The 23,994-nt window shown below is 47.6% G+C and overlaps 7 protein-coding genes across 7 annotated transcripts; 4 read left to right on the forward strand and 3 right to left on the reverse strand.

Annotated features, from left to right (window-relative positions):
* Positions 1 to 22: 22 nt before the first annotated feature.
* Positions 23 to 2,991, forward strand: PV09_03601 (uncharacterized protein). Its single transcript, XM_016356821.1, has 4 exons — positions 23 to 62; positions 125 to 243; positions 302 to 2,478; positions 2,550 to 2,991. The coding sequence occupies exons 1-4, from the start codon at positions 58 to 60 to the stop codon at positions 2,790 to 2,792; spliced, it is 2,544 nt and encodes an 847-aa protein (XP_016215614.1). The 5' UTR covers positions 23 to 57; the 3' UTR covers positions 2,793 to 2,991.
* Positions 2,934 to 6,213, reverse strand: PV09_03602 (uncharacterized protein). Its single transcript, XM_016356822.1, has 5 exons — positions 5,580 to 6,213; positions 5,443 to 5,519; positions 5,156 to 5,382; positions 4,949 to 5,101; positions 2,934 to 4,897 (listed from the first exon to the last, which is right to left on the reverse strand). The coding sequence occupies exons 1-5, from the start codon at positions 5,912 to 5,914 to the stop codon at positions 3,398 to 3,400; spliced, it is 2,292 nt and encodes a 763-aa protein (XP_016215615.1). The 5' UTR covers positions 5,915 to 6,213; the 3' UTR covers positions 2,934 to 3,397.
* Positions 6,214 to 7,315: 1,102 nt separating this feature from the next.
* On the forward strand, positions 7,316 to 8,477 carry PV09_03603 (60S ribosomal protein L44). The gene is made up of 4 exons (XM_016356823.1): positions 7,316 to 7,418; positions 7,696 to 7,843; positions 7,898 to 8,027; positions 8,085 to 8,477. The coding sequence occupies exons 1-4, from the start codon at positions 7,416 to 7,418 to the stop codon at positions 8,122 to 8,124; spliced, it is 321 nt and encodes a 106-aa protein (XP_016215616.1). The 5' UTR covers positions 7,316 to 7,415; the 3' UTR covers positions 8,125 to 8,477.
* A 440-nt stretch (positions 8,478 to 8,917) lies between these two features.
* On the reverse strand, positions 8,918 to 10,322 carry PV09_03604 (uncharacterized protein). The gene is made up of 5 exons (XM_016356824.1): positions 10,101 to 10,322; positions 10,028 to 10,048; positions 9,861 to 9,972; positions 9,585 to 9,811; positions 8,918 to 9,527 (listed from the first exon to the last, which is right to left on the reverse strand). The coding sequence occupies exons 1-5, from the start codon at positions 10,153 to 10,155 to the stop codon at positions 9,364 to 9,366; spliced, it is 579 nt and encodes a 192-aa protein (XP_016215617.1). The 5' UTR covers positions 10,156 to 10,322; the 3' UTR covers positions 8,918 to 9,363.
* Positions 10,323 to 10,455: 133 nt separating this feature from the next.
* PV09_03605 (uncharacterized protein) lies at positions 10,456 to 14,946 on the forward strand. Its single transcript, XM_016356825.1, has one exon. It carries the CDS (start codon positions 10,513 to 10,515, stop codon positions 14,917 to 14,919), a length of 4,407 nt encoding a protein of 1,468 aa, XP_016215618.1. The 5' UTR covers positions 10,456 to 10,512; the 3' UTR covers positions 14,920 to 14,946.
* Positions 14,947 to 15,461: 515 nt separating this feature from the next.
* Positions 15,462 to 17,872, reverse strand: PV09_03606 (uncharacterized protein). Its single transcript, XM_016356826.1, has 9 exons — positions 17,849 to 17,872; positions 16,784 to 17,788; positions 16,646 to 16,728; positions 16,470 to 16,593; positions 16,405 to 16,422; positions 16,312 to 16,353; positions 16,195 to 16,261; positions 15,654 to 16,139; positions 15,462 to 15,592 (listed from the first exon to the last, which is right to left on the reverse strand). The coding sequence occupies exons 2-9, from the start codon at positions 16,886 to 16,888 to the stop codon at positions 15,552 to 15,554; spliced, it is 966 nt and encodes a 321-aa protein (XP_016215619.1). The 5' UTR covers positions 16,889 to 17,788; positions 17,849 to 17,872; the 3' UTR covers positions 15,462 to 15,551.
* A 132-nt stretch (positions 17,873 to 18,004) lies between these two features.
* On the forward strand, positions 18,005 to 21,548 carry PV09_03607 (uncharacterized protein). Its single transcript, XM_016356827.1, has one exon. The coding sequence runs from the start codon at positions 18,062 to 18,064 to the stop codon at positions 21,404 to 21,406; it is 3,345 nt and encodes a 1,114-aa protein (XP_016215620.1). The 5' UTR covers positions 18,005 to 18,061; the 3' UTR covers positions 21,407 to 21,548.
* The last annotated feature ends 2,446 nt before the right edge of the window (positions 21,549 to 23,994 follow it).

Consider the following 23,994-nt stretch of genomic DNA (forward strand, 5'->3'; position numbering starts at 1 on the left):
CTGAGACGACGACGATGCACACGTAGACTCTCTCAACCTTCACTGCACCTGAACACAATGAGGTATGTCCAAACGCATCCTTGAGGAAACTCTTCTGGAACGTCGACTGATCAGCATTCCCTAGTTCTCCACTCCGTCAAGGCATGTCTTCAGGAAACCCGCGCCTCCCTGCGGGTGCTCAAAATACTCGCAAGCGAGGACGAGACAACGATGACCTTCCTTCAGATATTCCACCTTCTAGCCGTACGTATTGGATTTTTTTTTGCTCTTATATGAATTATATGCGCTGACAAGCAGACAGCGCCGCCAGCGTCATCACCGCCATTGCTACCTATTGATGACGAGGAAGATGAGATTATGCGCGATATCGACGACCTGGACGAAGATGCCGAGGATGAAGCGGGAATTGACTTGTTTGCTGAGAACTTCGAACGCGACTACCGCCGACCTGACGTTGACACTTATGCGGGGGCCGACATAGACGATGAGAATGACTACGAGGACCTTGACATTGCTGAGAGAAGACGCCTAGAGGCGCGTCTCAATGCTCGCGACCGCGAACTAGCCCGTCAATGCCGCATGCCCACTGCGTTCTTGCCAGATGAAGAAGATGACCTCCTGGATCTGACGCGCCAGCCTCGAAGGCGGAGGCATCGATATGATGAAGAGCAAGATGACTTGGATATGGAAGGTATCATGGACGAGGAGCTCACTTTGGAGGCGTTACAAGATGTCAAGGCGGCGAGCTTGAGCGACTGGATTGCCATGCCCGCTGTTCACAGGACAATTGCCCGTGAATTCAAGTCTTTTCTCACCGAATTCATCGACGATAACGGCATCTCTGTCTACGGAAACCGCATTCGCACGCTAGGCGAGGTCAATTCAGAGTCCCTCGAAGTCTCTTACGACCATTTGACTAGCTCCAAAGCCGTTCTGGCTTGGATGCTTGCGAATGCGCCTACTGAGATGCTCAAGATTTTTGATCAAGTTGCACTCGACACCACACTTCTTCACTATCCGGATTACGAGCGTATCCACTCCGAAATACATGTCCGCATCTCAGAAGTGCCTCTTCAGTACACCCTTCGCCAGTTGCGCCAGTCCCATCTTAACTGCCTCGTGCGTGTTAGTGGCGTCGTGACTCGCCGTTCAGGCGTCTTCCCGCAGCTCAAATATGTCAAGTTCGACTGCACAAAATGCGGAACCACACTAGGGCCTTATCCCCAGGACTCAAATGTGGAAGTCAAGATCTCTTTCTGCCAGAACTGCCAGTCCAAGGGGCCTTTTACGCTTAACTCGGAGAAGACCGTTTACCGCAATTATCAAAAGATTACGCTTCAAGAATCGCCGGGCACAGTTCCTGCCGGCCGCCTGCCCCGCCATAGGGAGGTTATCCTATTGTGGGACCTGATCGACAGCTGCAAACCGGGCGAGGAGGTTGAAATCACTGGCATTTACCGCAACAACTACGACGCAAGCTTGAACAACAAAAACGGATTCCCGGTGTTTGCAACCGTTCTGGAAGCTAACTACGTTGTCAAGGCCCATGACGAACTTGCGGGCTTCAAAATCACTGAGGAGGATGAGCGAATGATCAAGCAGTTGAGCCGCGATCCAAACATTGTGGATAAAATCATCGCCTCCATTGCGCCTAGTATCTATGGACACACAGACATCAAGACTGCTGTGGCCCTTAGTCTCTTCGGTGGTGTGAGCAAGGAGGCGCCGGGCAAGATGAACATCCGTGGTGACATCAATGTTCTGTTGCTCGGCGACCCAGGTACCGCTAAATCTCAAGTGCTCAAATATATCGAGAAGACTGCGCATCGAGCTGTCTTTGCCACAGGTCAAGGCGCATCCGCTGTCGGTCTAACTGCCAGCGTGCGTCGAGATCCCATGACAAGCGAGTGGACGCTCGAAGGCGGCGCGCTTGTGCTTGCGGACAAGGGCACTTGTCTCATAGACGAGTTTGACAAGATGAACGACCAAGACAGGACATCCATTCACGAGGCCATGGAGCAGCAGACCATCTCCATCTCCAAAGCCGGCATTGTGACGACGCTGCACGCGCGCTGCTCCATTGTCGCAGCAGCCAACCCAATCGGTGGCCGTTACAACTCCACCGTCCCATTCTCACAGAACGTGGATCTTACGGAGCCGATTCTGTCTCGTTTCGACATCCTGTGTGTCGTGCGCGACACGGTGGATCCCACCGAGGATGAGAGGCTTGCCAACTTCGTCGTTGAGTCCCATGGTCGCGCCGCGGCGCTGGGCAATGGCAGTCAGCCTCAAGATGAAGAGGACTCGCAAAAAGCTGTGCAGGAGGGCGAGATTCCGCAGGAGCTACTGCGCAAATACATCCTGTATGCGCGAGAAAAATGTCGACCAAAGCTGTACCAGATCGATCAGGACAAAGTCGCCCGTCTGTTCGCAGATATGAGGCGGGAATCGCTGGCCACGGGTGCTTATCCGATCACCGTATGTACGATCCATGATTTTTCCCCGTTGTAGAACCTGTTGCTCCGAACTAACATTCTGTGTGTGTCTAGGTCCGTCATCTCGAAGCTATTATTCGCATCAGCGAGGCTTTCTGCAAAATGCGACTTAGCGAGTACTGCTCAAGCACGGACATTGACCGTGCCATAGCAGTTGCTGTAGACTCTTTTGTCGGCAGCCAGAAGATCAGTGCGAAGAAAGCCCTGGCCAGAGCGTTTGCGAAATACACGCTCAACGCTCCCGGCCGGGTTCGGCGGCCTGTTGCTGGTAGCAGAACTGGCGCTGTTGCTGCGTAGTTAAGAGGTCCGTGGATGAGATAGATTTGATGAGGGATGAGGCGATGAATGGGTTCAGTTCTTTTATTGATGATACCGTAATATCACGTGAACAGAAGAAACACAAGCGTGGGTCTCAAATATGGGCTGGACTTAGGCGTTCAGGAATTTGATAAATACAAAAACCGTAATTTCTTCTTTTCTTTTTGGCAATAAGAGCTTCATTTTTGCAATGACCAAGTTTATGAAGCGACTCAATTTTTGTGATGCTTCCTTTTTTCCACTCTATTTTTCCACACGATATTTTCTTAGCCTTACCCATGACGTGTAGATCCATGTAGTTACAAGTGCACGCTGTAGAGCAAACTTGAAACGTCCATGTCTTTGGATGCTTAGTATTATGTTCTCTTCGTAAGATGCCCATCCACATGAATGAAGAATTAGAGTAGAACTGCCACAGACTGTTTGTGAAGCAGGCTAGAACGCAGGCAGGATATCAAGCAATTCGTTGCAACTTTGTGCCTTGTCCTTGATGAAAGGAGTGTCTAGTATTATTCCTGCTATGCTCTTCAGTGCAGCACCACGTGCTCTGCTGCGAGGAATAGACACGCACTGAACTAAACGGTTTATTTCTTCTGACTGCTTCGGGTAAGTCCTGCTTTGCAACTGTTGTCAAACCAGCCCATGTTCAGGTTATCAATCACCCAGGATTTCAGGGCGTTTCCGTCGACAATAGCTTCAATGCGGATGCTTGACAGACCTCTGAAACCTTCAAGAGAGACATGCTGAAGCTTACAGTCTACAAGCTGAGAACATGGCTGAACCAATGTAGTTTGCGTCACACTCTTTTCTTCGTTATTAGTCGAGTTGCTCCAAACGTAACCGCTGATGCTCATGTTGCATGCCTTAGGCCCGCTATTATCGCAACCAAGCTCGACACCATACACGTTAAACCAATAGTACTCATTATTGGCACGAGGTCCTGCACCGATAGTACCTGGAAGCATGCCGAAGCTGTCAAGCTGATCTGCGTTTGCGATAGTTGTGTTGTCCTTGACATGAAAGATTGCGACATTTGGGCCAGATATGGGATCGTATGGCTCTGTCTTGGAAATGCTGTGAGCTGGATTATAGTATGAGAAAGCAGCAGCAAAAAAAAGGTGATGATATGGATTGAATACTGGCGCGTAAGGTGGATCATCTGCATGAGTCTGCTCGTATATAGGTTCATCATCCCAATTCATGATAAAATCTCCTGTTTCACCGCAGCTTGAGCTTGCATTAGCTAAAACCGTCGGATACGGCTTAATCTGACCATATCCAACAGGATTGGTGACGCTGCCCTTAAGGGATGAGATTGGGATTGGAATATCCGATGTCTCGTTCGACTGTATCGTAGAAGACGAAAATGTAGTTGAATTGGAAAAAGTAATTGGTAAGAATTTTGTTGAGGTGGAATGAGATCCAATGCTTCCAATTTCACTACTGTTTGTGATTGAAAACCCACTATCCGATAAACTGACCGAAGGCTTCAATCGTGATGATGTCGTGATTATGTTGGTAGCTAAGACGGAGACGGTCCTAGTTGGCGTCTGAGTAGTCGCAAAACTCAAGGTCGATGATAAATAGCTAACATTAGACGCTCCTAGGGACGACGTGGCACTTTGCGACGTCAAAATTTCCGGGGATGCTGAAGAGCTCCATGGTGCTGATGATGTTGTCGTGACGGAGCTTTTCCTCGACGAGTTCGAGAAGAACGGGTGACCAAAACTGGTTTTTAGAGATAAAGGAGTCGATGCTGTATTTACTGGAACCTGAATGGAGACACCGTTGGTGTATGTAGTGTAGTTGTTGGTTGCTGCCGCAGCTGAAACCAAAGAAGTTACAATCGCGCTGACTCCAAGGGCGCCGGCAGTTCTACCATTCTGAGAAAAATTCACACTATTTGATCCAGTTCCTGGACCAAAGAATGTAATGCTATCTGTTCCCAAGGGCGGAAACATTGGGAACGCTGACGTTGTCTCCTTGTTCGAGCTTGTTGGTCCATTGAAGGTAGAATTGCTCAAGCTTACTACGTGTAAAGATGTCGTGATCAGGGTGACCTCCGATTGAGAAGACGTTAACGCCTGTACTGCCTAGGTTAAAAAATAATTGGGCATCGTTAAAAGAATACATACTGCAATCAAGCCGTTCGATGCACTCGAAGATAGGCTAGAACTGCTCGAAGAGGTTCTCAAAAGTGTTGAGTCCGGGTGGCTCGATAATATCTCTGTAGATGTTTCATCGAGTATTGGAGATGGCGACGGAGCACCTATTGATATTATACTGGTCTGCTAAAATATATCAGTTCGAAATTAAAAAAATAATCTTCTGAATCTACTCACCGGGGCAGTGGTTTCTCCAGCGATTGGAAAAGCTGACATGGAAGTCGCGCTGCTTGATGGTCGACTCACATGAATTGTCGTCAGAAAGGTCTCAGTAACAATAACAGTCGTCGTGAGTGAAGTCGAGCCCAAATTGGTAGTCGAAGTTAGTGTGCGTTGGCTAGTGACAGTGAACGTTACTTCTTTGCTGTAGACATCAGGTGGAAAAGGAACGACGTATGCTGTCACTGATTGGTTATAGTTAGATCCCTTACTGTTGCTGCTTGAATTACATCCCAAGGACTTACAGGTTGTGAGTATTGTGTGAGTAGGGTCACTGCGTGATGCAACGCCACTGCTCCAATACGCGCTGCTGTCGACCACGCTGCGTTGGCATTAGTAGTGAAATGCAAGGAAGGTATAAGGCGTTCTATAATGAACGTACGTTTGGTCACTCTTGGTTACAATCATTTGGCTAGTATCAGCAGCATTTGCTAACCCTAAAACAGCCGAGCTCATTGCGGTTGCGGGAACAAAAAGTGTAGTAGTGGTTACAGAAGTAGAGCAACCACACGGAGCTCTGCCACTCGTCTTCGATGCCGAACTATCAAGAATAGATGCAGCACTGATGATGGCATGACTGTAGTTTGCTGGTCTCGTACCGGGCAGAGTGACGGACGAGTGAGAGGAATTTCCAGCGCTGTAGAATGGGAAAGCAAAGGTCGGATGTGCCATGGCCAGGCGACAGGCCAAGGCAGCAATCGCAAGAAACCACTTCATCCTCAGAGAGTAGCAGCTCAAGATTCGGAGCAAGTTGCAGTACGCGTGTCCTAGAAGGAGATAGTGAGAGGCTTAAAGTTGGAAACGATCAAAGATAAACGAGCGTGGGTTTGATTTGATGTGGTATGGTGTCGGTAATGGGGTGAGGTCTTGAAGAGTGTAAGAAGAAAGGAGTAGAAAAGGGAGACTGAGTTGTAAGAAGTGAAACGAAGTGACAGTGAATGGAAGTAAAAGTGAAGTGAAGCGAAGGCGGAGACGTTGAAAGATTTGGTTGATGACAATTCGCACTTTCCCAGTCAATGGATGCGCCTTCGCGACTGCCGTTTTGCGTCCTTAGTCAGTAACAAACTGGTTCAGTCACTCGGAACGCGGATGGACGTCGACATCGACCGGATGCTATGACTGCCAGCTGCAGGCTTCACTTGAACGGCCATTTGCTGTGAATCAGTCTTTCGACACATGCCACTATGGGGCTTCGAACAATTGCCGCTGGGGTTGCGACTGCGAAAAGGAACATCTCTTAACTAGGCCGGATACCTAACAGCTCTGTAGATATGGACCAGTCTGTTTCATTGGCAAGCCGAGCAATCTTAACCAGTCTAGGACCCGTCTAGTCGTCTACTCTCCGTAAAGAAAGCACAAGGGTTTCCCAGACGAAGCCACTTGATGAGTTAAATGAACCGAGGGATTTGAACCAGCCATGCCGCCAACGTGCTCAGGTTCTTCATAGAAAGGTCACAATTCCTTCTTCCCATAGGCTGTTTGCGTATGCTGTTCCTGTGCTTCGGATCAAGCATCGTAAAATCACCGAAGTCCTGGAGTCTTCGAAGTCAGCGGGCCACAATAGCTGCCTGCTAAAGTCAAGATGTTACACTTTAGTTCTTTTGGTGCGGATCAGTCGCATGGGCTACACGATATACCAAAATCGCATGTTTCAAGTAACAAGACTCAAAAAACAAGATTCTTCCAATTATTCGCGGGATATGTAGCGACATAACGGTAGCTGGAAAACTGCGGCATTCTGACCACAGTTCTGTAAGTGCTCATCAAAGAGGAAACACATCAAAATCTTTTCCATCAAAGCTCCTGAAGGTGATCGACGCTTCCTGGAGATAACCACGAGCCATTTGAGGAAAGAGGTTAGTGAGCATCGTTGTTTGAAAAGAGCCTGTGGGGATCACATCAATTGATGAAAATGGGCAGGAAAGTTAGGTCGGCAAGTGAAATCATGTTATGTGGATATCGATCCTCGAAAATGGCGTAGTTATTCGCACTATCTTCTAGCACCGTAGTATAGTGTGGCCATTTTCTTCGTCAAGACTAGCGCGCACATGCATGGCGTCCACCTTCGGAACAGTGGCTTTGCTGCCAAAATGCCTTAGGCAGCAATATCCGCCAAGACTTCCCATCCACACTTGCGAAAATTGAACAACGTGCATAGCGTTCTCGTACCTACAATACCATACACACACGGATCATTTTGCGACGCTAAATCGTCAAGATGGTATGGAAACTCCTCGATAACACTCATTACGTCGTATTGTCACTCGCAGTTGTCGAAAAGCCGTCCGTCGAAAGCCGTTCGATTGCAAGAGAAGGAATCAAAGTGGACGGAGAGGAAGCGACTTGGCTGGTGAACCACAAGGCCTTCATTCGCTCCAGAGGGAGATTTCGCGCATGATCTTGATCGATTGGCATGGCGCGACCAATTGCAGAGACGATAGGACGATTCGCAATCTTCGCAATGCTTTCATAGATGCATTGCTAACATGCGTCTACAGGTCAACGTTCCGAAGACGAGACGAACCTATTGCAAGGGCAAGGACTGCAAGAAGCACACCCTCCACAAGGTCACACAGTACAAGGCTGGCAAGGCCTCGCTATTCGCACAGGGAAAGCGTCGTTATGACCGCAAGCAGTCAGGTTATGGTATGTGACGGACATGCAAGGGTTGAACCATGGAAACTTACACACGACGATTAGGTGGTCAGACTAAGCCCGTCTTCCACAAGAAGGCCAAGACGACAAAGAAGGTCGTGCTGAGACTGGAGTGCAACCAGTGCAAGACAAAGGCACAGCTTGCGCTCAAGCGATGCAAGCACTTTGAATTGGGGTAGGTTCTTCTTACTTCCGTAATATTTTTTTTCTTCGACACTGACAACAGCAATAGTGGTGACAAGAAGACCAAGGGTGCGGCTCTGGTGTTCTAAATGCGTCTTCTCTGTATCTGGCATCTTTGGGCTCGGAGCACACGGTTCATGAATGGATGACAAGGGCAAACGGAGGCCTGCGTCTAAACACATATATGGCAGCTCTCATAGCGTTAAACATGCTCTAGAGCGCCATGAGCGGATGGCTCAAGCATAGCAATTGAAGCATCAATCGATTTCCTTCATGCCATTTTTTCCACGTCGTAGGCCTACTTAAGTCTACTTCAGATTTGCGTGATTTCTAGTTGTTGAAGACAAAAGATTTTCTAAGTTCAAACATACCGCCGCGGCAACTTCTGCACGTTTGTTATGATCAAATAAGAGAACATTAAACCAACAGCTACAGAAACTTGATGCCTATTTTTTGGCTCAATTCCCAGGAGTACGTGAAACAAAGGGTTTGACTACAATTGTACATCTATCCTCCCGTACTCTTTCAGACGCCCAGGCCTATGGATAACAGTGTCGCCTATGATACATTTGCTGAAGGATAGAAGAGAGACGCTACGAAATAGCGTGTTCAAATACGAAAAGTGGTCCAAGTCACATCTGTTGTTGCAATACGTAACGATGCTGACAACACAGTTCTAATAAACGCAGAAAGGTCACCTTATTCCTGTCTTGATAAGAACATGGGAACGTGAGCCATAACGAGGACTATTGGCAAATTTGCTGTATAGTAAACGAGCTTGTGAGACTGGAGGACACGAGGCATATTGATCCTGCTAGTGCCCACCCCTTAGTTCGCTGAACAGCAACTGGCGATGAAAAAATCGAAGCATGGCAAAGGGAACGGTCATCGCGAAGCTAAAACTAGCAAACAAAGGGCTGGTGACCGTTGCACCCTCATGTAGCAGAATTGGGCTTTTTGTCGTAGAGTCGCCGGGTCGGGAATCGCAATATTACAGAGGGGTCTAGAGGTTCAACGAGCGCCTATTTTCACAGAGCCTTCTGTTTACGGTGTCTTGACTAGCAAGATGACGTCCGGATTGTTCAGGGCTCTGGAGCAACACATTTGACTCCTCGTAGGCCCGTTTCATTCTGCCTCATTTGAAAAAATATTCAACCGACCTATCGCCTTGATCTGTTCGTCTTTCGAGGTGTATATAGCTTCACAATAATCCTAGTGGCGAACGCAATTCCAAAGTCAGCCACTGATGCAAGACTCTTAATTATCATGACCTGCCCAACTCCTTCAAGGATGAGCCCTAAGACCGGTTCATTCAAAATCCAATCTAATCATATTCCTTGCCGTATTCTCTCCGCAGCTTTCATTTTTGCGAACTCCCAAGCATTGAGCAGACCCTGCTCAGACAAATCGATGCCCTTTACATTAATGTCTTGTGGAGGTGGTTTGCTAACACGACTAGCGATCGTAATCGGATCTGTTTCCAAGAGCACTCCTGTTTGGCCGCCATGTCAGCTCCCAGATGCGAAGGCCTCTGTCAACATGTTCTTACCGTCGTCGCATAGCTCATCAATGGCTAAGCAAACCAAGTCGTAGTTTTCAATGATTGTCCGCCTGTCCACGCTTGTCTTCAAGAGGATGTTAAGACTGTCCCGGAGGGCGAGCACGGCGTTAAAGAGCAGAATCTCGTTCTCGTCTGCGGAGCCAACCACAAAAAGCATAGTATCACCCTCAGTCTTGTAGACCACCACGCGATTGTCATAAAGAATAATGTCGCCGCTACAGCACATGTCAGAGCTTGTATCTTTCGAGAGCAGGGGAAGCCCACTTCGTCTTAATCGTCTTTTCCATAAGACCCTTCTCGAATGCCTTCTGCTCCTTCGGAGTCGAGTATGGGCTTTTGTGAGTTTGACCGGAGGCAACATGAGGTGGTGAGTAGTCTACAAGCTTGCGTAAGTTAAGAGAGTGGGTTTGGCTTTGAAATGGATGACACACATTTAGCATATATTCTCGAAGCTGCGCAAATGGCGTTAATTTTCAAGCCTACGGCGTATTCAGGTAAACTCACAGTCTTCAGTAGAGAGAATTAGAATGGCATCTATGGAGTGCAGACTGAGGGCCATGTTGACTTGGTTTCCTTCGTAAACTGCTTAACGAGGAAGAAAATGCGATGTCACCCAAGGCTAAGATTTCAGCTTGGTACACAGCAAGAAGAGCAAGAATGTGCTATTTTGATTGGTCTAGGAGATTTTAAGCCCGATACAACAGTTTGTTTTGAAGTGAATTGTGAGTTTATCACATCGTACAGCTATCCTCTTGAACTGTGGCTTGAGTGAAGTAGAGTCACGTGATCTCAGCCACATTTGATATTGTGGCGTCAATGACTGTAATATGCATGTTTGTCGTGTTTAAATAGTCATTCGCTTGTAGGCACTGTCCAGTGCCCAGAGCGATATTATAAACACATATCACTTCTCGCAATGGCAAAAAAGAAGAAACCGGCGGCAAATCCGGCGAGAGGGTTTGCAACTACGTCAGTGGCCTCAAAACCTAAGACAGAGAAAGTCGAAAAAGATATTCCAACTGCGACAGCATCTAAGTTTCAGGGAAATGACCTACCGAAAAGTGATGTCGTGGATATTTCTCATGCATCTGGGGAAGCGAAGGAGAAAGAGCTCCATGATTTGACCCCAGAAGAGATGACTGAACAGCTCGAACGCAACGAGTTACAGCTGCTCGTCGAAACTTATGGACCAAAGGTACGCCGTGAAGTGGCAAAATTAGAATCTAAACTTCGAGCGGACAGCCGGGTTCTAAGGAGCCAAGCGCAACCTATATCACTGCGAAAATGGTTACCGGAGGAACTAATGACCAATGTTTTGGATATCATCAAAAAGGAACGCGAGGAGCTCAGCCAAACGCTACAGGCCCAACCAGGTATAAAGCTATTCTCTGAAGAAGATATGTTGTTTCGATGCTGGACCCTCTGGGAGGCGCTCGTGATGTTCGGCATTGCCACTGACGATGTGAAAAGAGTGCTTGGAGAGACCGTGAAACGACCGCCGCGGAATGATGCTGGGGGGTACGTTTGGGGATTCAGAGAAGCCTTGGACTTGCTTGCATTGGATCTCGAAGAGGAGAAACTTCCTAGTTATGACGCACGTAAATCTCGAGCACTGCAGAATAGCGAAACATCCTCGACTCCAACGACTGCCTTCAATACGCCAGTAGATTCACAGATCGTCACCCCAGAATCAAGCCCAAAACCTAATTCTCGGGCGAAAGCAACAGATTCCGTCCTTAAAGAAGATAGCGAAAGCAGCAGCGATGTCAGTGCAAGTGATTTTGACAGCGACATTGAGCCTGACGATCTCGTTGCTACATATCTGTCGATAAAGGAACGACTTTATAGACATAGACCAGAACTTGTCGAGACGCGGCAACCAAAATCCAAAAGGGGTAAACAACAGCAGCCTGCCCTTACCCAACAGGGCACAAAACCAAATGAAAGGCGTCTGCAGATGAAGATGAAGTCAATCGAATCAGATATGCTCTTTGACAAGCACGAAGCAGAACAAAGATGGACCATGAGGCGAATTCAAATCATGCAAGAAGTTGCTTCAGTTCGAAATGCAAACCAGCAAGGCACCCAGAAGGATAATATTAGTCAAAGTGAGGCAGGTGAGAACGCAAGTCAATCGAATGAGAGAACAGCCGAATCAAACTCAAGTGAGGAAGGATCCGAACAAGAAGCTGGAGAAATGCTGGGAAATATGTTTGCTACGACTGACGGAGAGAAGTTGCAACAAGGTCCATCTGAACCCGACGTAAATACCTCCGTGAGCGTCCGAGACATGGGCAATATTTCTGGTCTCAGTCCTCGTCGCGTACTCGAAGATGTATGTCGTGGTCGAGACAGTCGGGCAACTGTTCATTTCCGTTTGATATCGAAATCGACTTATATCAGCCGGCATTCTGTCGTTATTAGCTGGTCCGTTGATCAGGAGAGAATTTCCACAAATGCTGTTCCATATATTACAATCGAGCAACAACCGTCCTCAAAAGGGCCGGATTTCTCATCGAGCATCTCTTTCAGCATGACGGGGATAGCAAATCCTGACCCCAAGCAAAGTGAAGGGTTCATTGCTACCATTGCGCTGTTTTATATAACAAACACGTCACAGAAGGAGGAGAAACAGTATCAAAAATTACCTCCTAATTTTCGCGACCTGTACGGGGAGCTTTTAGACTTCCAGAAACAACAAAGCGACGCGGCAGATCGGGAAAAACTAAGGACAATTCGTGACATGATCATCGCCCACAGTCAAGAACAAGAAGATGACGGTATTGTTTTGTCCTCTGCTTTCCGAAACCGTGGCCTTAATTCTCCGAGACCTGGGTCAAGTAGAGGGATTTCTCCTTCCCTTGGCGTGCCGAAAGGTCAGTCAAGAGATTGTATTCAGCTCTGGAACAATGTACAAAACTCAGCACGATTCCAGCAAATGCTGTCTACCCGGATGAATCTGCCCATGTTCGGCTTCAAGCATACTGCTCTATCAGCCATAGATCAGTCCCAGGTCATCATACTGTGTGGCGAGACGGGTTGCGGGAAAAGTACACAGCTTCCATCTTACGTTCTGGAGAACGAGTTGTCGCATGGTAGAGAATGTAAAATCTACTGCACACAACCTCGACGCATATCAGCCATTTCGCTCGCGCAGCGAGTGAGTGAGGAGATGGGTGAATTACCCGGCGATGTTGGTACAGCTCGTTCATTGGTTGGCTACGCTGTACGTCTTGAATCGAAGGTCTCTGCACACACCCGCCTGGTATATGCAACTGTTGGTGTCGTTCTTCGTATGCTTGAGTCATCAAGATCCTTGGATGACATCACACACTTGATTATCGATGAAGTGCATGAGAGATCTATTGATACGGACTTTTTGCTTATTGTATTGAAGTCGTTAATGATTCGACGACCAGAACTCAAGGTTATTCTCATGAGTGCAACAGTAGACGCGACAAGATTCTCACAGTATCTAAACAACGCCCCAATTATCAACGTGCCTGGCAGGACTTTCCCGGTCCAGACAAAATTCCTGGAAGATGCCATCGAACTGACTGGATTCAGCAACGCTGACGTGACATCGTCTAAGCACGATAATGATGACGGATTTGGCGATGTCGAGATAGAAGGCGGCACTTCTGGCATACCAAAACAATTACAGGGCTACAGCGCTGCCACTCTTAATGCACTATCACATTACGACGAGTATCGAATAGACTTCGAACTCATCGTTCGACTCCTGGAGAAGATGGCTACAGACCCTGCGTATACGTCTTACAGCAAAGCCACACTTGTTTTCTTACCTGGTATCGCTGAGATTCGAGAATTGAATGATCTCTTGACTGGTTCGTCAATCTTCCAAACTCAGTGTTGGGTTATTCCTCTGCACTCAAGCATTGCAAGCGAAGAACAGCAACTCGCGTTCCGAGTTCCACCTGCAGGTGTGCGTAAAGTGGTCCTTGCTACTAATATCGCGGAGACTGGTATTACTATTCCAGATGTGACGTGTGTCATAGATACTGGGAAGCATAAAGAGATGCGACATGATGAGCGCAGGCAATTATCGCGATTGATCCAGTCCTTCATATCACGTGCGAATGCAAAGCAGCGTCGAGGTCGGGCTGGTCGCGTCCAGGAAGGCTTGTGTTTTCACCTATTCACGAAGTATCGCCACGACGAATTGATGGCTGAGCAGCAAACACCAGAAATGCTACGACTTTCTCTTCAAGATCTTGTCATGCGCGTCAAAATCTGTGGACTTGGACAAATTGAGGAGACTCTTGCGCAAGCTCTTGACCCTCCCATGGCCAGAAATGTCCGGCGGGCCATTGATGCGCTTATTGAAGTTGGTGCTTTGACCTCAAATGAAAACCTGACAACATTGGGTTCCCAACTGGCCAAACTGCCACTGGATGCGAATCTCGGGAAACTGTGCTTGTTTTCGGCAATTTTTGGCTGTCTTGATGTTGGTCTCACCATATCGTCAATATTGTCATCAAAATCACCATTTGTTACACCTTTTGGCGATCGACAGCGAGCAGATAATGCGCGCTTAGGTTTTGCGAAAGGCGATTCGGATCTATTGACGGCTTACAATGCCTATTCAACATGGAGACGTATCTGCCAAACACCCAACCAGTCTGTGCATGCATTCTGCCGTAAAATGTACCTCAGCCACCAAAACCTCAGCAATATCGAAGAGTTAAAGGGTCAGCTTTTGACCTCGCTTGCGGATACAGGCCTTGTCAGTCTATCCAGATCGCAGCTGCCGCGCTTATCTCGCGGTCGCCAAGCTTTTGTTCAAGTACCTATAGAACTTGATATCAACAGCAACAACGAAACGATCGTATCTTCAGTCATTGCGTGGTCGTTCTACCCGAAGCTGTTGATTCGTGACGGTAGAGGGTACCGTAACATAGCAAACTCACAGCAGGTCTCTCTTCATCCTGCAAGTGTCAACAAAGGCAAAAATGATCTAAAATTTCTGAGCTACTATTCAATGATGGCCTCGTCCTCAGGTAATAAGAATTACAACGCACTCAGCACATCTGCGGTGGCAGATGTACCCGTCATGCTGCTCGCAGGTGATGCAGAATGGAGGCTTCACGCAGGATTTGTAGTAATAGATGGGAATAGATTAAGGTTCAAAGTAGATCAGTGGAAGGAAGCCATCACGATGAAATATCTGCGAATAAAAATTGAGGAGCTCGTTGAGAGCCGATTAAAGGAGCCACTGAAGGAAATATCGGGGAGGGCGAAGAAGTGGTTCGAACTGTGGGACGCCATGTGCAAGAGTTACAATGAAAGAACAAAACAGTGAACTAGAGACATGATTTTAATTAACGACGAACACAGTTCTCAAAGTATATTCGAATAGAACACGCTCCTAGTACTGTGTTCTAGCTTAGCAGCTCATTGACCGGATTTTTTGCTCTTCAAGAAGTACCTACACTGTTTACGTTTGAATTTGTCACATAATTTGGGACCCAACAAAATTGCTTAAGTGAAGAGCACTACCAAGCAGATGTTATTGCATTATGTGAAGCAGCCTTTATACTCGCTTCACTGTATCACTGAGAAAAATAACCGCCAAAAAAGTGATCCACAACCGCCTCCGTACGCGTCTACTGTAAAATGTGCCCAAACTCCAGCCTTTGCTGAATGCGTATGTTGTTCAGCCTAACAGTGTTTGCACAAATTTGAATCGCTTTGAAGTCCTCTGGGAAAGAATTTGCATAAGCGAGGACTTGAAAGGGCAGAGTAAGTAAACGAAGTCTCATCAGATATGATATATGGACTCTGGAAATCAGCGGAAGTGTTAAGAAATTCGACGGTACGGATTAAATGAAAAGGGCAACGCAGTGCAAAAGACCCGGGTATCACTGTTTCACTACAGCTGAGATATAGAAAGGAAAGACGCATTGCCTGACTATATCGAATTCATTGATCAGACTAGAAGATAGCCATTGCATTGGGCCAGCTGCCCACACCGCCTAGATTACCGCGGACATTAGTATAATGTGCATGGTGTATATCATGCCAAAGACGACATACCAGGAACGTTTGCAGGACTGCTGACGAAGAAGAACTCATAACGTCCATATTTCTTGCATGCTTCAGCCAAAGCCTCGACGTCGAACATTTCTCCAATGGGCGAACCCCACCGAGGAAGGAGATAGGAATGGAGGGTCAAAGCTGGGAAGGGCCATGTCTCGAAGGACGGTTGATCTCCAGCAACGGCCGCAAAATAGTTATCGTGTAGAAAATCGAGCATCTCTTCGCTTTGTTCAACACCGACATACTTGTGCTCGCTCCACTCGCCGGCAACGAGCGCTTCTCGACCAGCCCTGTCAAGGCTCATGTACCTGTCTATGAAACCTGTCCGAGTTATGAAAATGTCACCGTACTTGAATTCCACGCCTTGTTCCTTGGCGCAGGCCAGGATTTCGGAGACCGAGATCTGATGAGACGACATAGGATCGTACGACTTTCCATGCTTCTGGGCGTAGCTCCAATAATCGATGAGAACGCCTCTACCCACTATGTAACATTTCAATTTCGTCTCGATAGGTTAAAAAAAGAAGACGTGGTTTACCTATTCCGGCTTTGGCCCAGGCGCCGACGCCACAACGTGTAGAAGTCGTGACCTCCTCCTTGGTAAGCTATGAACTTGTTAGAGAGAGGATAACACCATGTCGTTGTAGGCACTTGCGTTGTTATAGAATAAGGGTTTATCGTTGTGGATAAGTCCGACCTACTTGTCCATGAGCATATGCGCGGTAGTATGACCTTATTCTTGTCATACATGTCTAAATCCGTCCCACTATTTTTCGTTAGAAACTATGTTTAAATTAAAATTTCAAACCTTGCCTGAGATCCTGATTGCGTATTTAATTCGTACAAGTCATCGTGTCCTGCCACCCCCAGAGGCTTGATCGTGTGTTTGAATGGCTCACGCTTGAAGGTTGGCGGATCCGGGAGTCCATACTGCCAACTGACTATGTATTAGGGACAATCTCATTCATAGTAGAGTTTAATCAGTGTACTCGAGATTGATAGTCTCGCCAGTGGTAATGAGCTTAGCAGCGGCCAGTCTTCGTTCGTTGGTAAGCAAGTTCAATCTCCCGAGCTAGAAATCCAATGTCAGAAGATTAAACGCTTACGTCCCTAAGAAATTAACATACCTCGTCATCATCACCCCAAAACCACGCTACTCCTTTCGGAGCGCCCGGTATGTCGGGTAGCTCCGATCGTTTTGGCAAGCTGTTAGAATTAGGATCGAACTTCATTTGTGCTTAAATCTCAGAAAGTTCGATTATTTTCTCTTCTTTGATTCCTGAAGTAAAAATACTCGACTTTGTTCGTTCTCAATTCACCACCGCATCATCTGTGACCTCGGTCGATGCTCCTTGGTCACTTTTAGTAGGTCTCGAGTGGGGTATTCCCGGTACTGCTCGGCACTTCACAGACACAACTCCGATTAATTGTTTGGAATAGAAGCCGGACAGAGGATGGTCCTTGACCACAGTGCGCTTTACGTGCGCATATCTAACAAGGAATTGCATCCTTGGTCTCTGAGCAGCGACTAGTTTGATCCCAATCTGCCTTGCGATCCCTGCTTTCTCTATAGATAGGCGCTCTAATGTCACAGCCAAGGTGCTAGAATTACACTCTCACGTTCCATGGACTGTCAAACAAGAGCTACAAAATACTTTTAGTAACATTCTGATTCCAGATATGCGGACTTTGGGTACTTCGAGATCCAAGCAGGAGTCGGAGAGCAATGGTGGCTATGCTCATCTCGCCGGTCTCGGACTAGAACTAAAGATCATCTCCCGTCGAGGACAAACTCGTTTGACATCTCCAGGAAAGCTGATGCCTGAAACCCCTTCTAATCTAGCAATGCATTTGATCGAGGGGGAAATGCGCTGTGCGTATTTCAATTAGCAATAATGAGATTTTGGTTTCGTGAACAGACTAGCCACCGGTCTGCGTTTAAAGACATCACAGTTCCTGCGTTCGTCTGTACTGCCAGCGAGTAAATAGGGAGAACGATTGTAAAGAGATTTAGTTCAGAACATGTGCTTGAGCTGTATTGCCAATTGATAAACGTCTCTCGACAAGCGTTAAGGGTTGGAAAGAGCGGATTTAGTCTCAAGACAGATTATGTGCCGAGTGTATGAGTGACTCTTCTCAACTGTTAGTTTCCGAAAACTTTACTTTAGGTCAACATTTTGTTGCATGCTTACTGTGCATGCTGCGCCGGAGTTTTCTAGGAATATGTTCTTCGAATTAACTCGCATGATCAGCCTACTTATCAGCCTTGCTTGCGGGGCCGAGCCGAGATCGGACACCGCAGTGACAATGACGCACTTTTCCAGACATACTGGCGGCTACAAATTTCACAGCCTTTGACTGCCTGCAGCACTACCTCGACAAGAGATTATAAACGGGAACTTGAAATGAAGCAAAGATTCTCTTCGTTAGATGTGAAAGTCATATCTCACGAGCTTAACGTCGCTCTATCGACCCTTCGTGTGTCTAACATCTATGATCTCTCCAGCCGTATTTTCCTCTTCAAATTTGCAAAGCCCGGCCGCAAGGAGCAGCTTGTAGTCGACTCCGGTTTCCGATGTCACCTCACGGACTTCAATCGTAGTACCGCTTCTGCTCCCTCGCACTTCGTGCAGCGACTTCGGAAGTACCTCAAGACGAGACGAGTCACGAAAGTGGCACAAATCGGAACTGATAGGATCATAGAGCTCGAGTTCTCAGATGGATTGTACCGGCTATACCTGGAATTCTATGCGGGTGGCAATATAGTGCTAACTGATGGCGAGGGCACTGTCCTCTCATTGTTGCGTACTGTCACGGAGGGTGCGGAGGATGAAAAGCTAAGAGTAGGGGCAAAATATAACCTCGCCGGCCGGCAGAATATCAATGGCGTTCCAGAACTTACGAAAGAGAGAATCAAGGATGGACTGGAAAGAGCTATTCACAGACAGCAGGCTTTTGCTGAAGAGGATAACGTTGCGCCAAAGAAGGACAAGAAGAAATCGACGAAGGATGTGCTGCGCAAAAGTCTTGCCGTGTCCATTAATGAGTTTCCGCCAATGCTTGTGGATCACGCCATGAAAATTCGCGGATTTGATTCGACCATAAAGCCTGAAGAAGTTCTATCTAGTGAAGAGCAGCTAGACAAACTGCTAGGGGTGCTGCAAGAGGCGCAAAAATTGGTTGCCGAGATTACACGTTCAGATGTGGTGAAGGGGTACATCGTTGCAAAGAAAAATCCGAAGGCAGGAACAGCGGAAGATGAGAAAAGCCCGGCACAGGAGAAAGTTCTATATGAAGACTTTCACCCATTCAAGCCCGCGCAGTTTGAGGATGATCCCCAAGTGTCCTTCCTTGAATTCGAAGGATTCAACAAGACCGTTGATGAATTCTTTTCCTCTATAGAAGGCCAAAAGCTAGAATCGCGACTTCATGAGAGGGAAGAGGCAGCGAGGAAAAGGCTGCAACAAGCGAGATTAGAGCACGAGAAGAGAATAAGCGGGCTTCAACAGGCACAAGAGCTCAATGTACGCAAGGCAGAGGCAATACTTGCAAACATTGAGAGGGTGGAGGAAGCCCAGGCCGCTGTCAATGGACTGATTGCACAGGGCATGGACTGGGTTGACATTTCGCGTCTCATCGAAGCAGAACAACGACGAGGAAATCCAGTTGCAGCTATGATAAAGCTACCACTGAAGCTATACGAGAATACGGTCACCCTGTTACTGGGCGAAGCTGAGGCAGAGATGGAAAACGACTCAGATTATGCCGAGTCGGACACGAACAGCGAGATCTCAATGAGCGACGACGAATCTGACAGTGAGCAGGCTCAAGAGAGGAAGCAAAAACATAAAGAGGGCAAGTACGAACGTCTAGCTATTGATATTGATCTTGCTCTTACTCCTTGGGCAAATGCTTCGCAATACTACGATCAGAAGAAAACGGCTGCTGTAAAAGAAAGCAAGACTGTTCAAGCATCTGCGCAAGCACTGAAGTCAACAGAGCGCAAAATTGCCGCTGATCTGAAGAAAGGATTGGATCAAGAGAAAGAAGTGCTCAGACCCGTACGGAAACAATTCTGGTTTGAGAAGTTCTACTATTTCATCTCGAGTGATGGGTATCTCGTTCTTGGTGGGAGAGATGCTCAGCAGAATGAACTGTTGTACAAACGACATCTGAGAAAGGGCGATGTGTATGTGCATGCGGACTTGCATGGCGCCGCATCAGTCGTAATCAAGAACAATGCCGCAACACCTGATGCACCGATTCCTCCATCTACTCTGTCGCAAGCCGGAACATTTTCCGTAGCTGCGAGTAGTGCCTGGGATTCTAAAGCAGTGATGAGCGCCTACTGGGTCAATGCGGATCAAGTTAGCAAAACTGCACCAACAGGCGAGTACCTAAGTACTGGTGGATTTATGATCCGAGGGAAGAAGAATTACCTCCCCCCAGCACAACTACTTCTTGGCTTTGCTGTGATTTGGCAGATCAGCGAGGAGAGTAAAGCCAATCACCAGAAGCACAGGTTCAGTGAGCAAGAGGTAAAAAGCATGGAGGATAGTATGGCCTCGACAACTATTGGGGATACTGAGATGGTTTCGACAAAAAGGAATGCAGAGAACGCTGATCATGAGACGGATAGCGATGAAGGATTTCCAGACGCAACCATTACTGCAAAAATTGAGAGCGACGACGAGGACTTCCCGGACGCAAAGTTAGAGGGACCTACACATTCTGATTCTGATGATCAGTATAACGAAGAAAATGTGGCACATCATGCAAATCCTCTCCAGCCTAAGGCGTCTTTGAATGTTCAGAGCGATGACGACGACGATGATGAGTCCAGTGAAGTTGATTCGAATCAAGAGGGTCGTTCAGCTCCTCAGCCAAAGGATCACGCTGCGCAAAGACATCTCACAGCTCAAGAACGACAACAGCTAAGAACCGGAAAGACGCTAACAGCTGTTGAGAATGATGCCGCTTCCAACACGTCAAAGTCGACTTCTCAAACGAAGCCGAAAAATTTACCTTTACCCCGAGGAAAACGAGGCAAAATGAAGAAAGCAGCAATGAAATATGCCGATCAAGACGAAGAAGACCGTGAACTTGCTATGCGCATCTTAGGCTCGCGGACGGGACAAGATGCTGCCGCAGAGGCGGCAGCTGCGCGGAGTGCAAAGAAGGAGGAGGAGGAGAGACAAAAGCAGAGGAGAAGAGAGCAACACCTACGTGCACAGGAGGAGGGGAAAGCGGCGGAAGCGAGGAGACTGGCAAAACTCGAAGGTGCAACTTCAGGAGAAGATGACGTAGAGAGAATCGTGGAAGAGTTTGGCATTGACTGCTTTACGGGTCGACCATTGCCAGGCGATGAGATTCTCGCTGCAATACCTGTCTGCGCGCCATGGAGTGCACTTGCGACATATAAGTACAAAGTCAAACTTCAACCAGGTAATATCAAGAAGGGAAAAGCGGTGACGCAGATTTTGGACACCTGGAACAGAGATGGCAAAGACGTCAAGAAGGTTGATCGGGCAAGTCAAGACACTGAGAAGCTGTGGCCAAGAGAGGTAGAACTTATCAAAGGCATGAAGCAAGTTGAAGTTGTGGGTACATTGCCTGTGAAAGGCGTTAGGCTCGTCATCGCAGGAGGGGGTGACAGCAAGGGTGGCGGCAGCGGGTCAAAGAACTCTGGCGGGAAGGGCGGAGCGAAAGCCGGAGGCAAAGGTGGGGGGAAGGGGAAAAATAAAAAATAGCAATTTTGAGTCTTAATCAAGAAGCTCGCGGCAAAGCATTATGCGACAAAGATTTTTGTCCATGTGCAAGTCTCGATCATGCTCATCTCAAGCGGCTGTTGTTCTCTGCTGTGCTCAATAAAGCTAACGCGCATCGACAGATGGAGCTTAGGGTGTTGATGCCAGAGTTTAACTTTTTGTACTGTGGTAATTCAAGCATTGAAAGATTTAGCAGGGGTGCTTGAATAGACCGCTGAACATTGCTCAGATAGAGCACGAATTGATCTGAGGAATGCTTAAAAGATCCATCACTTTTTTCGCCAGATGCTTGGCACAACAGAAAATTTGTTCAACTCCACTGCTGACCTGTCTTGCACGACCATAAATGGGGGAGTATGTCGGCTAACCATAAACTAGTGGTGAGCACACCACACTAAGCGGGGGTTAGTAGCGCCACAAATCTACTATAAAAAGCTGAGGATCTTGGTCAGGTCATCTTAACTCTTGCATCTACAAAAAACTAAGCTATTAAGAAGTTAATAAATACCACTAGTTTAAGGTCAGCCGACCTACACCCTCTAAATGGGTCCTTCTTGTTCTGCTGAGCATAGGCTCCGAGCTAAGAGGACATCCACCATCCCAGAAATGGTATGGAGATGTTGTCTGATCATAGCACAATGATCTGTTGTCCAGATGCGGTGGAGCGAATCGTCGGGGCTGTTGCAAGAGAGACTTTTTACATGTTTGATTCATCTCCAGAAAACTCAGCGTTGAGATTTTTTTTTTTTTTTTGGGATACTGAGCTGATATTGAAAGAACTAATTACATCTGTACATCGAGAGAATCTCATATTTTAGGGCACGGTTTCTAAGACTGGTAATTAGCGCCTTGCTCAGGAACGATGCCTCTGATCAGGTAGTCGTCCATCGCCCTCGCAGTGTCGCCACCGAGCTGATAGCTCGAATGTCCAACACCGTCCCTAATGATCAAGGTAGAACTAGGAAGCTGTAACCTGATGTTATTGGCCCATTCGATCGAGGTGGCGGGATCTTGAAGCGAGTGAACTAATAGCACGGGCGGAAGCTTCGAAACTTTGCTCTGATCCAGAAGGTGATTTGGGTTCGTGACTTTCGCGGGCCAGCGAACGCAAGCAGCCATGAGCATTGAAATGGGTGTAAAGCCAAGGGAGTGCGGCGCCAGCGTAGCAGACATCTGCTCCCTGAGAACAAGATCGACGCTGCTGTTTCCTGTGTTCGTCCAGTCCTGACACGAGATCGCAACGGTGGAAAAGATGCTGTCTGTTTCGCTCGTGGCTATCGGCATGGAAAGCAATGTTGCGTTGCCCTCCGCAGCGAGAGCAATCGCCGCTGAGACGGCCGGCCAGCCGGGGCCGAACAAGGGATTCGCATCAAGCGAATGCATCGATGACTTTGTCATGAATATGATCTCTTCTGCGGTTGCATTCGATCTGCAGGCGCCAGACTGAACGCACCCGGGCGCGGGAATAGGCGTTCTCTCCGCTTCACAAATCAAATCGTCCCATATACCCGCGATATCTTTCCCGTAAAGAGCGCAGTCCTCGGTCGTGTTACACCACTGAAAGAATGTCTCGAGTGTGATCTCAAATGTGTCGGCTGCCTCGGTAATGAATCCAAGTTCGCTAGTCGTGTGGTCCGTAATGCCATCGAGTGCCATGCGACCAACGTTCTCCGGATAGAGTTCGGCATATGTTGTACCAAGGTGACTTCCGTATGATTGGCCAAGATAATTCATCTTGTTCTCACCGATTGCTTGTCGGACAAGCTCAAAGTCTTTTGCAACATGCACGGTGTCTAGATGGTCGAGCAGGGCTCCAGTCTTCTCTTTGCAGCTTGCCCCAAGGGCCTTGTTGTGTGCGATCATGGCTTCGAACTCGGACTCGTTTTGAGGTCTGTATGAAACACGTTGATTCCAAAAAGCTGGATCGCACTGAACTGGCTGGCTCGACCCCGTCCCTCGTGGGTCAATGCCGACGATGTCATAATGTTCAAGAAGGTCTCTACTGAAAAGATATTCGCCCTGTGCAACAGCTAAGATGTCGGCGCTTCCAGGTTGCCCAGGGCCTCCAGGATTATAAAATAAGGTACCTAGTCGAGAAGTGCCATTGGTTTTCAGTCTAGCCATGGCCAATGTCAGTGTATCACCGCTGGGTTTGCTGTAATCGATGGGGACGGTGATCTGGCCGCAGTCCAAATTCGGAGCCGTTATATTGGGACAGTTGGACCATAGAATCTCTTGAAAGGCCCTACGCTCTATTGAAGGTAGTGCATTGGCGCTTGAAGCCAGCAGGTAGGAACATCCCAGAACCCGAAAGGAACGCATCGTTATGGATAAGGTTGTGGTAGAGACGAAGATCGAAAAAGATTGTGCTTGTATGTGTATTCCACATTCCCACAGCTCCGAGGCCAATATATATACCATTCAAAAGACCACTCGTTGAATATCGTACAACGTATTTTAATCTGTGCAGCAACGCTGGACTGTCGGCCTTATACTATCCTTTCCTGTTCAGTATGTTCTGTCGAGCAGACCAATCACCATTAAGGGAAAAAACTCGAGCCAGCCAATCA

This window comes from Verruconis gallopava (assembly GCF_000836295.1).
Source record: "Verruconis gallopava strain CBS 43764 unplaced genomic scaffold supercont1.9, whole genome shotgun sequence".
Classification (NCBI taxonomy): domain Eukaryota; kingdom Fungi; phylum Ascomycota; class Dothideomycetes; order Venturiales; family Sympoventuriaceae; genus Verruconis; species Verruconis gallopava.

Excerpts from the sequence above, each read along its gene's own strand:
- PV09_03601 (XM_016356821.1), top strand. Across the intron at positions 244-301 it reads AGATATTCCACCTTCTAGCC|CGCCGCCAGCGTCATCACCG; the intron begins GTACGTATTGGA and ends ACAAGCAGACAG. Across the intron at positions 2,479-2,549 it reads CGGGTGCTTATCCGATCACC|GTCCGTCATCTCGAAGCTAT; the intron begins GTATGTACGATC and ends GTGTGTGTCTAG.
- PV09_03602 (XM_016356822.1), bottom strand. The coding sequence starts at position 5,914 with ATGAAGTGGTTTCTTGCGATTGCTGCCTTGGCCTGTCGCCTGGCCATG. Across the intron at positions 5,520-5,579 it reads GTAACCAAGAGTGACCAAAC|CGTGGTCGACAGCAGCGCGT; the intron begins GTACGTTCATTA and ends ATGCCAACGCAG. Across the intron at positions 4,898-4,948 it reads CATCGAACGGCTTGATTGCA|GCGTTAACGTCTTCTCAATC; the intron begins GTATGTATTCTT and ends TAGGCAGTACAG.
- PV09_03603 (XM_016356823.1), top strand. Across the intron at positions 7,844-7,897 it reads CCGCAAGCAGTCAGGTTATG|GTGGTCAGACTAAGCCCGTC; the intron begins GTATGTGACGGA and ends CACGACGATTAG. Across the intron at positions 8,028-8,084 it reads TGCAAGCACTTTGAATTGGG|TGGTGACAAGAAGACCAAGG; the intron begins GTAGGTTCTTCT and ends CAACAGCAATAG.
- PV09_03604 (XM_016356824.1), bottom strand. The coding sequence starts at position 10,155 with ATGGCCCTCAGTCTGCACTCCATAGATGCCATTCTAATTCTCTCTACT. Across the intron at positions 9,973-10,027 it reads TTCGAGAATATATGCTAAAT|ACTACTCACCACCTCATGTT; the intron begins GTGTGTCATCCA and ends GCAAGCTTGTAG. Across the intron at positions 9,812-9,860 it reads GAAAAGACGATTAAGACGAA|CGGCGACATTATTCTTTATG; the intron begins GTGGGCTTCCCC and ends CATGTGCTGTAG.
- PV09_03605 (XM_016356825.1), top strand. The coding sequence starts at position 10,513 with ATGGCAAAAAAGAAGAAACCGGCGGCAAATCCGGCGAGAGGGTTTGCA.
- PV09_03606 (XM_016356826.1), bottom strand. The coding sequence starts at position 16,888 with ATGAAGTTCGATCCTAATTCTAACAGCTTGCCAAAACGATCGGAGCTA. Across the intron at positions 16,729-16,783 it reads TTTGGGGTGATGATGACGAG|CTCGGGAGATTGAACTTGCT; the intron begins GTATGTTAATTT and ends TTGGATTTCTAG. Across the intron at positions 16,140-16,194 it reads CTGGGCCAAAGCCGGAATAG|TGGGTAGAGGCGTTCTCATC; the intron begins GTAAACCACGTC and ends AATGTTACATAG.
- PV09_03607 (XM_016356827.1), top strand. The coding sequence starts at position 18,062 with ATGAAGCAAAGATTCTCTTCGTTAGATGTGAAAGTCATATCTCACGAG.